An 18,127-nucleotide genomic window follows, 5' to 3' on the forward strand; every position below is an offset into this window, starting at 1 on the left:
TCTGTCAAAGGTACCACTTCCAGAAATTGAATTTCCCAAAGGAATCTTTACAATGAATTTACACACTTGTAAGTAGATTGTGGCTAGAGCATACGTGTTCATTTCAAGAATATTTATTTTCTCTTTGTAAAATAATGAAAGGTAATTATTTTATTAACTTTTGCTTTGCAAAAGCAGCACTTCCTTTGAACAAAGTACCAAGTGAAAGCAGACAACGCTGTTGCTTTTTTAATAGTGCTGACCCATCTAGTCAGAAATCTAGATTTAATCCACTTGTGAGGAAGTGTAATTTGCCATGAACTTAATCTTATGGCAAAGTAGCTTCTAAAATTCACCAGATGAAACAGGTTAATAATAAAAAGGTTTTGCTGTTAAAGAACGTAGTACACTTCACTCTGGTTCACTCAAATTACTGGCATTGCACGTCTCTGTCTAGATATAAGTGATTGTATGAACCCGAATTGTATGGACTATTTGTGTTGTTGACTAGTTTTGTACCAGGAGAATGCTCAAAGGCCCCATCTTCAGTTAGAATCCTTTTCACAACAAAATCGTACTAACCTTATCAGCAAATATTTGCACGGGGGTAATATGACTTTTTTTTCAGAAACTGATGGGTTTTTCCTGCTTAATCTTATTAAAACTGGTATACTTTTTTTTTTCTTTCTTTTAATGAAACCATTGCATGCTGCAGGCAGAGAGACAACAGCACATTAGATGAGATCTATATATACACGATCTACAACAATATGCACTCTGGGAAAACAAAGCAAAACAAAAACCCCCCACGAACTTTTTTTTTTAAGATACTGTTCTTTGTTAATCTCATTTTGGGCAAATTTTTGACTCAAAATGCATAGAAAATACATAGGCCTGAGGAATATAACCATAATGGATAAATAGGAATGGGGAAAAAGCAGAAATTATGTATGTCATCCTAAAGCATGAAGCCCTAGTCTACTGTGTCTTTGCTGTGACTAATCCAGGATACTTGGGGTGGGATGTAGACCAAAACGGCGATTAGTTCGGTATGTTATGCACTAGAAAGAAAATGTCTCGTCCTGATCTTATAACTAGATAAAACAGTTTAATTACAGTCTTCAGCTTGATTCGGAGCTGCAAGGGCTCAAAGGCAGCGCAGAACTTCTGCAGTCTCACATAATCCTTAAGGAAAAGATAAACCAGCTATTCACAATATTTTGAGGTCACGTGCAGATGTTTGGTTTTTTTTAAAGACCACAAATAAAAAACATTTCTCTGCTCTCAATGCTAAGAAACTATATTTAAGTTTGTCTGATCTTAGGACACGTTTTTCGGCAAGACTGAGAAGTCTTTTCCTATTTAGGAATTTTTACTACTAAAATCTACATATGCATCTTCACTGTATCCAGAGTTTTCCAGTGAAAAGCTTTAAACTGCTGAAACAGTTCCGTACTGCTCCAAAGCATCCATCTAAGGACAGTGAGGAAAGCTGCCAGCTGGAATGTTGCTGCGATGATGAAGATCAGTCAAAAAGACAAACAGCACGTAAACTAGAGGTAAGTAGCTTTTTACTCGGTCTAATTTTCCATACTTCTTCAGACGACTGCAGGACTGCCAACCCCACAGACTGCATCACTAAAGAGATACTTTTAAGAGCTGTGACTGTTGCAGTAGATGCCATTTTGCTACCTGCATTCTATCCCAGGAGCGTTGAGAAACCTTCTAAAATAATATATTCCACAGCCATTGCTTCTCATATGCAGTTCCTCTCCTATTGTCAAAGTTCTTTACTCTTCACATGTTGGTGGGTCGCCTTCCTTCAACAGATCCAGCAGCAGAAATACAGCTGTGCAGCTCAGGTCATGTTTGTTTTCCTCCACAGCGAATGGCTTGACTCCTTTCTTTCAGACTTCAAAAGTACCATAGGCAAAGATAAACTTTTTGGTTTCTCTGTCACAAGGATGTGCTGACTGCATGCTAATAAATTCTGTCTTTTTAGTCTACCTGGTAACATTCCTGTAGTAGGATATGTTGTGTTCTGGCCAGATGGGTAGCAAAGCAGTTGATTACACCTTCAGTCTTGCCACAAACACTAGCATAAAAAAGGTAGTCATATCTTTATTCAGACATGACGTTTAATGTGAACTAGACCTGTGATCTTTTCACTGTGAATACACAAACTTTTTAGGCTGAGACTAGAGAGATTTGTTCAAAATTTCTTAGCGGAGATACTTAGAATTAGGTACAAATAGGTGTGACCCTTTCAGATAGCTTCTAGACAGACAACAAAATGTAGGTCGTTACACTGGAGAGACTGAAATTCAAATTCATTTGGCTGTAGCCTTGAGATTGTACCCTGACGGGCCATAGCTGGGTACCGTAGGAGCCAAAAAAGCTCCCCCATAACTGTATTCTTAAACCATGTTTTCTTGGGAGCTTTCAAGTTCTAAAAGAGCATCACTTCACAATAAAGACCTACCTTGCTGGTAGGTCAGTACTCTGAATACTTAGGGCTTTTTAAGTTATAGCAGTTCATAAAACTTTACCGGCAAACAAAATGTAGAGCATGCTTCAGAGGACAAGAAAGACACTTTCTACTTGGAGCACCACAAAATTAGTAGCTATTATTTCCACATTGATGCTTTAAAATAGTCTTAAGGATTGTTTACAGCAGGAGACAATTTCCACTTTGGCATGGGCCAAACTATGGGGCATGGCAAAAGTGGTCCCTGTGCCCATGTTAAATTACGGCTGTCCGTAATTACGGCTGTCAGCTTGATGTCACCTCTTATTTTCTTCTCTGTAAGCACTACACTTCTGTGTAGCATATGCAAATGAAGCCCAATCTCCAAATCTAGTTGTTAAAAGATTTTTTTTTGCTTATTTTCTCACACCCACAGTTTTTGACAACCAAATATTTATTTGCTACATCTGCAATAGTTTACTAGAAAAGCATTTTAAAAAATCTAAATATAAATGTACACGTTACATTAAAGTGCATTAAAAAGAAACAAAAATCATCTAATTTGCACAAAACTGTACTCCCATAATCCTAAAGACAGAGCAGACACAGACACACAACACATGACTCGGTACTCACCGCTGTAACACGTAAGAGTCTGCGCTCTCCTGAAAGCCCTGTTTGTGATTGGCTACCAAAATGAAGCTTTTTTTTGGGATGAAACAAAGTTGCTTGTGTGGGTGTATTTTGGATTTTCATTTTGAAGCTTGATTGTTTGGTATGGGGAGTATTTTCATTTATTTTAAGAGGGTGGTTTTCCATTGTCTACCACATGTTTGGATGGGGTTTAATATGAATAAGCACAAGATCTGTCCAGTCCATCGTACCATACCTTCACACCATCTCAAGTCTCAGCTTTAGGGAACCTGCTGCTTTAGGAACTGCTGAAGACTTGTAGTAATGTATTTAAGGACTGGAGAAAAAGAAACTCTAGAGATTGCGAATTTTGAACAGATAAATGCATCACCTGAAGATTTATAGTTCCTCTGAGATCTAGGCTGCAAATAGCTGCAAGGTATTTAGAAAATTTTAAAAAGCAAAATTACCTTTGTGTAAGAGGAGTAAGAAAATAGTTTTAACTCTGCATGGTGAATTGTCTAATCGGGTAGACCATCTCTGTTCTACTCTACTTTTTTTGCATGTTTGATATATATAGATTGATACATACATTTATGTATGATGTATATACATATATGTATGTATGCACACATATACGCACCTCTTTATATATTCCTTGTGTGTTTCAGACATTTATACACAAACTCTCTCCTTGCATTAGGAAATTAAGATCATTACATGACCAAACATAGAATATTTTAACCATAAATCCTATAGCATACCATTTATAGATTATACAAAGATCTTTAAATTACAGTAGCTTGTACACTAAAAGACTGTTCATTAGTTTCAGATAAATAATCTAAGAAATATCTTGTTTTATAAGTATTATACTTTTTTTTGCCCTTGTGTTTTCCAATTGTTTGTCTGAGACCTGAATAGAATTTTGAATAGATTCACAAGTCATGTGTCTAAAGAAATTTTATGTGTTCCAATAGTGCATGATGCAAGAGCAGATTATAATGTTGTCTTTGGGATGCTGGGCATTTCATTTGTGTAATTACCCACCTTCCCTTTCCCCTTTTTCTCCTCTTTTTTTCAAATCACATTTTAAGCAGGGGAAGGCTAAACAAAGGTTCATCGAGGTACATGCTGCATGGTACTGTTCTGCTTGTGTCCCTGGGCAGTTAGTGTCTCTTTAACAATGCTTCTTAACTCCAACCATGCACGTTCTCAAACTAATGTGAAAGGGCCCATCTCACAAACTGCTCTTAAGGGGAGTGTTGGTGGTAGTGGTGAAAGAAAAAGTGTACCAAAAATACTTGGAGATGTTTAAAAGCAATTCCTTGTGAATCTACAATAAGCAAGATTTAAGTTTATAAGGATCCAAGCTAGTCTTGGGTCAAATACAGTCCTCCTTCTATATGTAACAGCTCCTGGCTGGTGTTCTGAGACAGTGCTGAGAACTGAAGGACTTGCTGCCTTTTTTTTTTAATCTTTTTTTTTTTTTTAACACCTTGGGGTTGGAAGGAAGGAGGCCTGTAAAACAGGAGCTCAATGTAAAAGCCTTGCTGGCCGTGTCCATAGGAGCAGCTGGCTACGTGCCTCTCAGCACAGTCCAGCATACCGGCCCACAGTTGTCCAGGCTGATGCCCAGGTTTCCTTCCCGTCGGTATAATCAATTTCTTTGCAATGAAATAAAGACAGATGGCTCGCACACACCTGGTATCAACCCTGAATGGGACATAATGAAGCAGAGACCTTAACTGGCTCCAGAACTCCGAAGTACTCTCAAGCCTGCCAGGTTCAATGTTGCTAAGAGCTCTGTTAGGGGTTTCTTGTCTCTGTTGATTTTATAGCCTGTGTGAAACTGCTAAGCAAATCGAATTCTGACTCTCATTTCTCAAGGCTGACAAGAGAGTCCTGTGATTTTGGTCTCTGTCATGCAGTAAGCATCTCCTGCCCTCACAAATACTGCGATCCATTGGCAGGTCTGTGCTGAAAATAGCGCAAGAGCACAAGCAATGCTACTTCAGAGTAGTTCATCTTTGAGTCGAGGAAAAAAACTTGTATAGGCCAACGAGGCACTGTCTGTGAACACTAGATTTGCTTTAGAAGTTATTTGTGGTGTGTTGTTGAAATGTCTTCGCCTCGTTTTTATAACTTCCTCTTCTGTCCCAGTAACAAAACTGTAAGGTAACACTTGCTGTTTCCAGCTTAACCATAAAGGCATTATGTATGGAAAATGAAACATAGTCTGAATAGTGAGCGTGATAAGCCCAGATTTTCAAGATGTTACAGACAATCTGCAGAATGTTTGGAAATTTAAAATTGTGCCAAAACCTGGTGTCAAAGGAAATTCAGTTCTGTGGTAACAGTATAGTATTGTCTAGCAAAGAAACACAGTCATCAAAACCTGCAGCGAGACAAAAATGGCTAGTTGAGAATGGGAATTCACCTTTGGGAAGATGTCTAGTTTTTGCTTTTAGAAACAGAACAGGGAACTCCAATCTGAAAGCTGTATCAAGCCTTCACGTGTCACCCGAAACAGCCTCCAGGGATACCCATAAACTGATAGGTGGATTCCATTTTCCTCATGCCCTTTGGATGGAGCAGTGTTGTGTGCTTCCTCCTGGAGCCAGCAGTGTTACGTTTCAAGAACCGATTTAGTCTTTAGCGAACTGGAGCTAAGTATGGTGACCAAGTGCTTACGACTAGGACATGCCAGCACAATTCCTTGCCAGTAATGAAAGGTTTTTAAGTAATGCGCTAGAGGCGATATAAAAATAAACAGTTTATTCAGTGCAGCAACCGTTTCTTTTTAAATTTACTTAAGAAAAGGAAAAGATCCTAACTTTTTAATTTCTATGCAAGGTTGTCCTAACAATGTGAAGCCATTGTGGCAAAAACAAAAGAAAAAAAAACAACTACCATAATGGAAGTGGGTATCTGAGAGAGTTCCATTAGGGAATGGTTTGTGGTTTTGGCACTTTGTTAGATTTACTGTGTGTTTCTGTTAAAATGGTCAAGTATGAAATAACTAATTATGTTACTTTTGAAAGGGATACAGGGCTTTAAAGGATGAGGATCTTTTAGTTTTCGGTTATTAAACAGAATAATTTTGGCACCTGAAAGCCAATATTCCTTTGCTACCAATAAGAAAACTGAATTGAACCAACTGAAAACTGAAAACAGTTGGTCTCTTTTGAAGATTGTTACTGCAGTCACAAAGCCTAGAGAGCTTTTTAGAAACATATCATGCAGTAGCATGATTTTGTATAAAAATATATTTCTTGAATGTGTTCGGGTGGGAAAAAAAAGAGAATGTTTCCTTTTACCTCTTCTATTCAGTGTCCTCACAATGAGTCTTTTCCCTTTCTGCGTTTCTTCAAATGGGCTGTCACTGCTGTGTCTGATCTGTTTGTTTCTCCTCTTTCCTCCATACCAAAGTCAGAGAAGATTTTAAGCCTGCCCAGAGACTCTTCATTCTGTTTGTGCAATGAGTAGCAGAGCCGACCTCATTCTTGATTGGTCCTTATGCACTACCGTCATAAACACGATCAACAGTTATATCGTGTTACCTCAACCAGAAGGAGTGGCACCTTGAACTTCATAGATTAAGCAAAAAGGATAGGGAAATGAGGTAAAGGAAAAATAAATAAATAAATAGAATTCACACCTTATGACCTTTCTGTGTTCCTAACATTGTGTTTTATAAAATAGCTAATGTGTTTCAAAGTAGTCCAGTCCCTTCCCTAAGTATACCCATGCTAATTTCTAGGTCATCTGGAAACTTACACTGTTTATTTCATATACAAAATGGACACTCTTTCAGAAGATTCTGCTAAACCTAATGACCGTCTCCTCCCTGTTACTTGTAATATTTTTCAATGCCGCAGGCAAACTGTTCTGAAAACCATGTATGTAAATGTAGGCTAACTTTGCTTACGGTCTGACAGGATTGATTCTGCTCATTTTCGTTTCTTTCATTACTCCCTTGGATTACTGCTTGTGTGATCTGCAGAGGATAGTATCTGCAATGTGCCTTTCCACATACAGTATTTCCAGATGATAATTACAAATATTACAGGCTTAGACAAAACTCAGAAAGACACTTACATGAATCAAAGTAACATATATTACCAAAATTAAATTAGGACTGAACTAATTATTCTAAAATTTTTTAAAAAAAGTTAAAAAAACCTAATGGGGAGACTTGTAAGTTCCTGAGATTTTTCTCCGTCTCAAACTCTTTCCCCTTCACAAAGAACACAGAAAGGGAAATTATATTTAGCTGCACAACACAGCAATTTCACCAACATTGTCTGAAAACATACATACAATTCCATTTAAAATATAATCGTCTTATGTCTCTTCCGTGTGAGCAGTTTCTGGTGATGCATAGCAAGACTCTACTTGTGTTTATAAAAGCTTTTTAGTTTACATAGAAAGTATAACCATGACACCCCACCTTTTACTGATAGAGCTAATTTTCTGATAAAAAGTTTATCTAGCTCATCAGCTTTTGGAGGGGCCCGATGAGGTGACCAGCTTCCAGTTAATAAAGCAGATGACCCAGCCCTAAACTAGTTCTATTTCTAAAATAAATAGCAATGAAAATCTTTCTTTTCTAAACGCTTTGTCGGTTTCCTGTCATGCTCACACACACGTTTCTGGGTTAGTTACAACTTCGCCATTTTTTTCAGGCTCATCTTTCAGAAACTGCTCCACTTCAATAGAGTCCACCTTGGCATCTTCAGGAGTTTTGTCTTCAGATTTGTTTAATTCCTCTCTTTCTGCTGCCTCTTCTTTTGTATGTGGTTCTTCTGATTTTTTCTTGATGCAGAAGAAATTTCCCAAGGCCAATACCAGGGCAGAGGTGGTAACTTCAATTCCAGCAATAATAAAAACAAACATGTACCTCCCTGTTGCATCCAAGAGTTTTCCTGAAAAAGACAACACTCCAGGTAATTAACAACTGTGATTGTCTCGCCATAAAACTTTCTCTGCTTTTTTTTTACACATTTAAATGACTCTGGTCTATCTATGACTATCTAAGCAAGGTTTTTGAAACAGCATTTTAACAAGTCTGTCACAAAATATATCTCAATTATTTCAGTTCAGTTTGTTCGCTGACATTATGTCACATCCCTGCACACAGAGAGTCACTCAATTCAGCTGGAATACAAACAGCTTCGCCTTCGTATGCGAGAATAAAATGCCATATATTTCAGATAAAAATATGCACATCCATGGCTGGGATCTGCATCATCGGCTTCCTTTCTCTCCCAGTCTCATTTCCTTTCCTGCATGGGCAGTGCACTGTCTGCTTAAAATGCACATCTTATGTCATAGTTGCTCTGGAGTAACTGACTGACTGATGCTTTAGTCAAGTTAAATTTTCCCAGGACTTAGTGGAAATGAAAGAACGGGAGGGAGGATGTGAAGAAGTGCCTCTCCAAACCTGAAGATCAGAGGGAGTAGTGCATAGTACTGTTTTTCCCATGAGGGGTTCTGTCACAAGATACTTGGTGCTTTTTTAATGTCCAATATAAATATTAAACATTTTATGGCAGTGAACTTGGTGGGGTTTGGGTGGGGTGTTTTTTTTCAAAACCAGCTCTGTAAAATGTATGGTCTCTGCCGTACTTAATTTGCAATTTTTAATTCAAATTAGGGAATCTGAATATTTCATAATGTCCCCTTATTCTTGGGTTGTGGCCTGTCTTCCTTAAAAGAGTGCAGTTTTATAGTTCTTGTAAGATTTTTTTTTCCCCCTTCCTCCTTCTGACCTCCTCTTTCTTCCTCCTAATCAACTGTGGCTTTAGAGAATCCATCCTACTACTTTCCAAAGAAAATTGACAAGTTTCATATTCTGAATCTCAACTCCAAGGAGGTCTGATCTTCCCAAAAGTTACTCGCTGTGTGTATAAAACTCATATAATATTAGCCATGTACTAATACGAGATCCCGTGTAGGCTTTCAGTGGAGAAAGAGCAGCATATCTAGACTGCAATTCAATCAATCTTGAAACAGATCCAAGAACGAAAATATCCATCCCACCCTGTCTTGGACTATTTCAGATTGTAGCTATAGAAAGTCATCGAAGCATGTGCAACGCTAACCCAGTATGCACTTCTTGAGTGACTTGTGTTGTCTTTTTGTCTGCTGTCTTATCACACAATTCGTGTAAATGGATGCAGCGCAAATTATTTTGAATTCTGGCCTAAACAGAATACTTACCCGCTGATGGTGGGCCAATTAGAACAGCCATAGCTTCTGCCAGGAGCACTAAACCGATGGCACTGGAAAACTTCTGAGTACCAACAATAGCCATGAGAACTTCAAACTGAAGAGCACCTACCATTCCATAAGAAATGCCAAAGAAAATGCAAAAGACCACCAGGCCACCGTAATCGGCAGACATGGAACCCATGAGATCTGTAAAGCCATTGAAAATCATAGCAAAACTGAAAAGGTAGACACAGCGTGGTCTAACCCATTTAAGACCAGCTACCATTCCACAAATAGGCCGAGCGAAAATATCAATGAATCCCAGAATAGTCAGAAGAAAAGCTGCTTTGGTGTCTTGATACCCTAAATCCTTGGCATAACTTACAACAAAAACTGGGGGAACAAAGAGGCCAAGCACCATGATAGATGCTGCTAGAGTGTAGATTACAAAACCACCATCTTTAAACACACTGAAATCCAGAAGTTTTTTCTTCACTTTCTTCTCAGCTGGTTCTTTGGTAGCTTCAGACTTTTTGGGTGGCTCCAAAGGTCTCATTAGTGCTCCGCATACGCAGCAGTTGAGCAGCATCCCACCCAATATGAGAAATCCTCCTCTCCAACCGTACTCATGTTGCAGAATCTGTCCCAGTGGAGAGAGAGCGCAAAGAAACACTGGACTCCCAGCAGCAGACAGGCCATTGGCTAAGGGCCGTCGTTTGTCAAAGTAACGATTTAACATGATGAGCGAAGGCTGAAAGTTTAGTGCCAGACCCAACCCTGTAACAGAATGTACATAAAAATTAATACTGGCCTACCATATCACTGTTTAAAAAAATATAATTACAGTTTTTCTGATTCATGACTTTAAAAGAGTTTTATTTCAAATGGACAAAAGGATTCTGAGGTAACATTTTTAAAAGCATTCCATGTCCATAATATTCTTGTTATTCAGTGGATACACTTCACTGATAACAGCAGTGACTATTACACATACCAGAAAAATTAACACTCATTAAAAAAAAATGACAGTTTAATTGCACATTTAGCTGCCATCTTTATAAAAGCCCATTTGTCACTTATACAAAATTCTGACCTAAAGCTAAGACATTGGCTAACTCATTTTCAACCATGCACGCTACTTACCAGTAATCACACCTGCAGTTAGATAGATCTGAACAATGCTCGTGCAGAAGGAGGCTATCACCATCCCCATTGAGGCAAAAAGGCCACCCACCAGCATGACAGGGCGACATCCAAAGCGATTGACGCATACACTACATAGTGGACCTAGGCAAGAACACCAAGTTACAATTGCTGAGATAAACCAATTTTTGCAATTACTGATGGCAGTTTGCATTTCTCGTTTGTGGAGTTGGCGATGTTGTTTACATCTGGAGTCGACCTTAAAGGTCTTCTCCAATCTAAATGATTCTAGGATTCTTTCTGTACTTTGTACTGTCAAGGCTGATCTGTAAGAGGGTTCTTTCTACAGTCAAATACTTAGTCTTTTTTTGTCTTCAGTGCCACGCAATTTTTCTTTTTCGTCATCTTTAGTAGCTACTGAGCATTGATTTTATATGCAAGCTGGATGTGCTAACCAACTTTCAGATTTATATGATAAATAATAATTCTTCTTTGAATGCCTTACTTGCACACAAAAAATGATATGCAGTCACAATTCATGCCCTAAATGGCTGTATACTTTACAAGCATCACTGTATGACGCAATGCCGTTTCCAAACCAGAAAACTACCTACCTGTTCCATAAAGCATGGCCAAGAGAATGGAGGAAATCCATGCAGTGTCGCTATATCCAATGCCAAATTCCCGGATAAGCTCTTTAAAAAAGACACTAACTGCCTTAGGAAAGGCATAGGAGAATCCTGTGATGATAAAACAGCCAAAAAGGACAGCCCAGCCCCAGCCTCCATCAGGAGCTTTAACACCAGATGGACCATCATCAGCTACTACAGCTCCCATGATGAAGCCGGAGAGTGTTCCCTAAGAAACAAAAAGGAATTAAAGTCAGTAGATGAGGGGGAAAGTATCTAACCAAAATAGGCAGAAATCGCCCTGCAGTTAAAGTTACTAATAGGATATGGATCTGTTTTAAATATGAATCTTGAAGATGCAGAGAAATTTTGACTATTCCTTGTTCAGGGTTAGTCCTTATAAAACTTGGAAAAACTACATAAAAATGAGATGCGCACAGTTGGGTTTTTAAATGAACATCCATCCCCTCACAGCTCGCTCAGTCAAAACTGGATTTCAACTGAGTCACCATTTTGTAGTAAAACTGAAGGCATTACAGCAATTCAGGGGTGTATTTGATTTTCACAAATACATAATAACTACTGCATTAAAGTCTGCAGGACTTTTCATAAAAGGCCTTGTAACGTGAAGCTCGTGGACCATTCACTTAGGAGACCTGGATGCAAAATCCTGGTGCATTACAGGTATTCTGCACAATAGCAGACGAATCACACAGGCTTGCTTTTCTCTGCTGAGGACAGTAATACAGCCCTGATGCACCGATATCTTGAAAAGAGAGACAGCTCCCTTTGAGCTTCTAATGACCTATCAGTCTTCACACATCAAGTAGGTACATAAACTAAACTGCAATGAAAATCTGCACAGGCGGGTTTTGTGGATGATGGGACTTAGTAACTGCAGCAATGCTCAGTATCAGCGTCTGCATGATACTTCCACTGATATTACATTGTCAGCACAATTTTTAACTTTTATTCGATGACTCTTCACATCTTCTGTACGCAGCCACAAGCATCTTGGCATCTAAACAATAAAATCTCTCCTGAGAATGTTATATACTAGACAGCAAAGCTGCAAAGCTTTAAGAGAGATGCAAGGGGATAAAAAGACACTGAGAAGGCAGATAAAATGTCCTTGTATGTAGAGAGTGCTTGGAGGTATTGCATCACAGCAGTTACCTTTTTGTGGGGTCTATGTATTACAGAAGTCTTGAAAATGTTGACGTGAGCTTCTAGCAAGTTATACATTAAATCATACATGTACAAAAATGGACCATTTCTTTAAAATGCAATTGATTACTCCTAACAGGTCAATGTTTCTCTACAATGGTATGTAAAAGGGAAGCACAATTGCACATCAGAAACGGCGTTCATTGCTGAAGAATGCTTCTGCTTTCAGAAGTATAGGTCTGCATAGTGATTGTTGTGCATCGGGAATTACATAGTTCTTACAGCTGCACTTCATAACCAGATTACTATGGCATAACGTTCTGGCCGATACAGACTCGTCTGGACGACAGAGCACCGCGCAGGCCTGTATGAACACACTATGGCACTTAGATTAGGAACTTACCGCAGCAGCCGGCGTACCGAGCCCGGTGCAAACGCGGCCTGGAGGAAGGCGCGGGTACCCCCTGCGCCATCTGCACGGAGCTGTGGCGCCGCACGAGCGACGGCACATGGCGGCCCCGCGTGGCCTCGGCGCTGTGACGTGCGGCGGCGCGGGACAGCCCGGGAGGGGGCGCGCGCGGCCGGCCGCCGCACTGAGACGTGCGGGACGTGACCGGGCGGGCGGGCGGGGCGCTACCGTAATTGCCGGAGAGGCAGCGGCGCGCATCGCGCAGGCTGCGCGCCCGCCCCGCGCGGCGCGGTTTCCCCGGCTGGGTCGCCGCCGGGCTAAGGCCACGCTCCCGGACGCTGCTCGCGGCCGCGGCACGCACGCCGCGGGGCCCGGGTTTCTCAGAGGCGGTGGCAACACTCCCCTGCCGTTCTTGTGCTCTTCCTTGCCCAGGGGAGCAGGTTAACCTGCAAGGGACTTATTTTATTCCACCAACAGCCCTTTGCGTGCCCTACGAGGAACAGATACTAAAACGATTTTATGTTCTGCTGTAATGAAAGAGCTGGACTTGCAAACGTGGGGGAACCTGGCCTACTCCCAGCATTTCATAAAAATAAATCAACGGGGACAGAATAACGTCCATTTACTCTTCCTGACATGTCTATTACCATGTTTTTCTTAAAAATCACCATGAAACAACACAGCAGATCTTCAAACACCATCTTTTTATGCACACGCATACATCAACCTTGTTCATGTGGTTTCATCCGCCTGTAGTTCATGTTAACACATCAAAATTAAGAGACCATTAACCAGAGCTAAATGAGCCCTGTCTCCGTAAACACAGCAAAAGTTCCCTTCAATCTCCTGTGATGTGCCTTGCTACAGTAGACTGTATTCACCTCCTTAAGAACTAGTAAGGAAGAAGCCAGGAGGTTCCCGTGTGAAACGTGCAAACTAGGAGGGGGAGGTGAGCTCATGGTTTATTTGCACAGGCGAAGTTTTTATTCCTAATTTCACTTCAGCACTGGGATACTGGCAAAGCCTGCTAAGACAGGAGGCTACTGCTTAACTATTTCAACAGTTTGTTTTGCTTTGCTTTCTGCTTTTGATAGCTCAGCCCTGCTTAGAAGCAAAGGATTAGATTTAACTGGCTGCAGCTGTTTCAGTATCTCTACAACAGACGTTGACAGTAGTTACTCCACGTTCTCGTATCATAAATGGGTTCTTGCTTTGGTAAAGTGTAAAACAAAAGGATGTAGCTAAATCTATGGGGTTTCATGCTCCTGAGATTATCTTTCCTGTTGCCATGGAAACTAATGCAGGATCAGTTTGGAGGAAAATATTAGGTGATTGTAGGGTACCATTGTGGGCGATGTGTTTGGTGCGATGATACTGTGTATATAAAAGGGGAGCATTTTTGTTATAAAAAGGAGCAGCTAGACATGGCAAGAATCTAATATTGGTGTGCACCCAATACCTTTATTGGCCATCAAACAGTACTTTATGGTCAGAATTATGTGTAGGAAGGACATTTGTGAGTATGCAAGCTGACCCGTATAGCTTGAGAACTTTCCCTGAAGTATTGTTTTTTTTCACTATGGCAGAAATCTACCCAACCTTGGATTCCTAGAATAGAAATAAACAATGGCTATCAAAACTAAAACAGAACTTTCCATATAGGGAACCCAGTTGAGACTGGAGCTCAGTCTAGAATCTCACTAGGCTGAAAACTACAATTGCAAAATGAGGAGATGGTCTAAGCTGAGCAATGCAGAAATCCTCCTTTGTTTTTTATTGGTGGAAGGGAGAGAATAATGATTCCCTCTTCATAGGGTGCTGGGAGTATGGATACACTGAAAAGTGTAAGCTGCTCAATCCTGTCTTAGGAGTCATAAACCTCCTATATTTGCCCAAGGGTAGGAAAATCTAAGCAGACTAAAGAAAATATGTATGTTATCCTTGGTTTTGAGTGAGGAATCCTAAGACTGACCTACTCTATTGAAATTTTGCAGGGAATGGCTCCTGTAAAACCAATTTTATTTTTATATCATTCAGACCGTGGTGATGGCTAGCCCTCTACACATAAAATAACTACCCTTTGCATTGACATCACTGACATGTCTATTCAGCATGACTTTAACTTCTGATGCTCTAAAGCACTAATACATGTATCTTTATCTATTACAGCTCATTCTTAGGTATTTCTCACAAGCCATTTTGACTTGCCACTCGTATGACATAGTAGTGCGGTTCTTTTGGCTTATCCACTTAAATACCAGCCAACTGAATTATACATTAATTTCCAAATGCTGCTGCAAACTCCTATTACCTACTAAATCATTACCGTATTTATCAATGCCTGCCCTGACCTCCTGTCCTCCAGACGAGGCCCTGTAGTAACTTTCACTCTCCCATTTTGGCCTCCTCTGTTTTATCAGAGACAGTTTTCCAGTTCTGCTATATCTGCCTTTCTTAAGGGTTTGCCAGCTTTCACCATTACCTCATCTCTCTCTCAAAACTCCTGGATAAACCACACTGGAATTCTGTGCTGTGTATAGAGCTATAGGTGATATTCCATACCAACACTTACTATTAAACAATCTCTAGTCCCCACTTAGCCTCAAACCATTTTAGTGTTCACTGCTACAGCACAGTAACATACCTCAAATTTGCCAGCTGACTGCATGACACAGTAAATTCACACTACAATTTTAGGTACAGCAAATAAAACTAACCAGTATATTACCTGAGCAAAGTGCTCTACAGAGCAAGTTGTGCTTATATATTTATTTATTGTATATATACAATGAAAATGTTAGAATCCTGTTCTTTACATTGTCTGGCAAAACCAGATTATATTATAGTTTTTGTTTCTTAGAGATTTTAAAATTTTTCCTTAATGAATATGTTATCAACAAGTACCCCTAACTTACATTGGGCCACAAGCAATAGAATAAGCCACCGATCTGCATGCTACCTCTATAAAGAAGATGTATTAATGTGGCTTTCTTATTAACAAGAAAGAAAAGCTCTTTTGAGATAAATACTTGCATTAATTTTTTCTTTATTTACAAATACAACAGTAACTAACAGTTCAATCTTCTCAGGCACCACCTTTGAAACAGATATACTTTTTCTATAACAATAGCATTGTCAGCCTTCCTATTTGATGTCTCCATATCACATGCCCAGTTTCTGGAGAAGTGGACTTATTTATCTAAAGCCTATGGGTTTTCATACACCGCATCCATTACCGTAAGTGCATTAATGTCAGCATCGCAGCAACCAGAGAGCATATGGCCTTTCTGTATGCACCAAAAAAGTGACAAACATGCCTTCGGTTGCACTTGAATTTTCTGGCTGCTTTCAAAAATTGGAGTTGCAGAATCCCAACCTCAGTTGAATACTTACAATTCATTCTTTGTGTATTATGAAAATTAATTTCAGCCTTGCTGCTATGGTGGCCTTCGAACGTGTCAGAACTTCAGAAAAATGTAAATTATTGCCAATTTTTCAGAGTAGAAAAAAATATCCATATTTAGCCTAGTATAAAACCAAAAAGTTATAGAGATAAATACTAATTAACTGTCCGGCCTTGTCACTAGCTGGGCATATGAGCTAAATTTTGTGGAATGCAATGGAACTAACCCTATACAGACTAACTCTTCCAGGCACATGCACTGTATCTCAAGCTAGGTTACCACATGTAGCTGAATTTAGTGGGAAATTATCATCTGGCCAAGCAGTGTCATTTTACACAATCCTTTTGGACGGTGCAGCTGCACGATATGGTCTCATACATTAAGATACACAAATTCACACTTCAGTCACAATTTTAAATGTCACCTTAATATTTTTATCATTTTCCTTGAGTTACACTTCTGACAACCCCAACAGGTGTACTGTACTCATAGAGTGCCTTACATTTTTAAACTGCTGACTGTCACGCCTTAACAAACTACCGCTCCCTCTGAAATAAACATTGCAAAATCATACACGACTTCACTCTCTGACATCCTAAACTAAACGGTTTTCCAACTGCTTTACACAAAAAGCACGCAAACACGCTGACCAAGGGTGTATTTCCACAACTAGTGCGCCGGTGAGGAAGTTGTATTGATGTCATTCAGCCTCACCTTTGTGCTTGTGTGCGCTTTTTCTTTTCTCCACAGGACCATTTAGAATAAGACAAGCCCAAGACTTTGTCATGTAGATTACGACCAGAAGCAAAAAAGGGCTTTTTCCCAACAGATGCAGAGGGTCTGCTGCCGCCCGCCGGGTGGGGGAGGAGCGGAGTCGGGAGAACAACACTGGCGGTCGCGGCGCCGCCAACGGCAACGGCCACGGCCGCCCGCGCGGCGCTCCGGGGCGGGCACGTAGCCCGCGCCGCCCGCAGCCGACACGGCTCCCGCGGAGTGCTCGGGTCGCCGCCGCTGGTGGCTCACGCAGCCCAGAGACGTGACCGCGCGATTTCACGTCCAAGCTCCTCACGGATCTCAGAGCGCTCGCAGAACCGGGTAACGGAGCTCACGTTCGGGACTCCGGCGATGCCCTTATGAGGGGACGGTCCCTCAGACCGCGCGTCGCTCGCTTTGGCGGATCTGAGCTGTCACCGCTGTGACAGAGGGAACTCCGGAATTCACCCTCCGGGACTCGACAACAAAATGAAAGGTGAGCGGCAGCGAAGGAATCGTGGAGGTGGGGATGGACGCGGAGACGGATCCTCGTCGCCCCATACCGGTCGGAAGCCAGCGATGGCGGGAACAAAGCCCGAGCTGGCGGATGCCTCACCAGCCACCGGCGCGGCACTGTACGTGCGCCGGGGCTGGCGGCAACGCGCGCCTAGGCGTGACCCGACCGCCAAAGGGGGGACAGCGCTCTCCCGCAGCACCCGGAGCGGGGCTTGGGCGCCAGCACCGCTCAGCGCCCGGACAGCGCCTTTAGGCTGACACCGACGGGCAGCGCGGTTTTACCGAGGCAAAAATGAGCTCGGCTGGCCCGATGTGCGGAGAGAAACGCAGACGGCGGGGAAGGGAGATCGGGGATGCGCCCCGCCGTCCCGCGTGCGGTGGCGCCCAGGGGACGAGAACAGTCCGCGCCGTGCCCACTGCAGCCCCGCGCAGCCTCGCGCTCGCCCAAAGCTTCGGCCGCGCATCCCGGACAGCCCCGCGCGGGGATGCTCCCTCGCCCTGCCCGGCGCTCCGGAGTCGGTTCGCCGGGCTCCGAACCCGCCCCCGGGCGCCAGCCACGCACTCCGCAGCGTCGCGCACGACGGCTCCTACTCAGTACCTGAGTCACGTCCCGCGCCTCGGCTTGAAGATGCCCGTGCTCGCGCCGAACGGCTGCCCCGCTTTCCCCGTGCGCCCGGACGGACCCGCCCCGGCCCGTCTGCGCCCCGCCGGCTGCCGAGAGCCTCGGCGCGGCGCGTCTGGAGCCGCTCGCCCCTCCCACGCCGGAGCGGGGGTGCCGGGTCCTAGCGCCGCCACGTGACCCCTTCCCGCC

At 42.0% G+C, this 18,127-nt stretch overlaps 2 protein-coding genes across 3 annotated transcripts in view; one reads left to right on the top strand and one right to left on the bottom strand.

The window, feature by feature from the left end:
* Positions 1-5,842: 5,842 nt before the first annotated feature.
* On the bottom strand, positions 5,843-18,083 carry SLC16A3 (solute carrier family 16 member 3). 2 transcript variants are annotated; one of them, XM_062010589.1, is made up of 5 exons: positions 17,915-18,083; positions 11,053-11,296; positions 10,439-10,582; positions 9,305-10,072; positions 5,843-8,007 (listed from the first exon to the last, which is right to left on the bottom strand). In XM_062010589.1, exons 2-5 carry the CDS (start codon positions 11,273-11,275, stop codon positions 7,721-7,723), a joined length of 1,422 nt encoding a protein of 473 aa, XP_061866573.1. In that variant the 5' UTR covers positions 11,276-11,296; positions 17,915-18,083; the 3' UTR covers positions 5,843-7,720. The 2 variants fall into 2 exon arrangements, with proteins under 2 accessions (XP_061866573.1, XP_061866574.1); XM_062010590.1 differs by lacking the exon at positions 17,915-18,083 and adding an exon at positions 12,638-12,740.
* The window catches only part of CCDC57 (coiled-coil domain containing 57), a 31,849-nt gene continuing 30,718 nt past the window's right edge, over positions 16,997-18,127 (top strand). The window contains exon 1 of the mRNA XM_062010596.1: positions 16,997-17,296. The gene's annotated coding sequence lies outside the window, so the exon portion shown is untranslated. The remainder of the gene's footprint in view (positions 17,297-18,127) is intronic.

Source organism: Colius striatus, chromosome 18 (assembly GCF_028858725.1).
Source record: "Colius striatus isolate bColStr4 chromosome 18, bColStr4.1.hap1, whole genome shotgun sequence".
NCBI classification, from domain to species: Eukaryota; Metazoa; Chordata; class Aves; order Coliiformes; family Coliidae; genus Colius; species Colius striatus.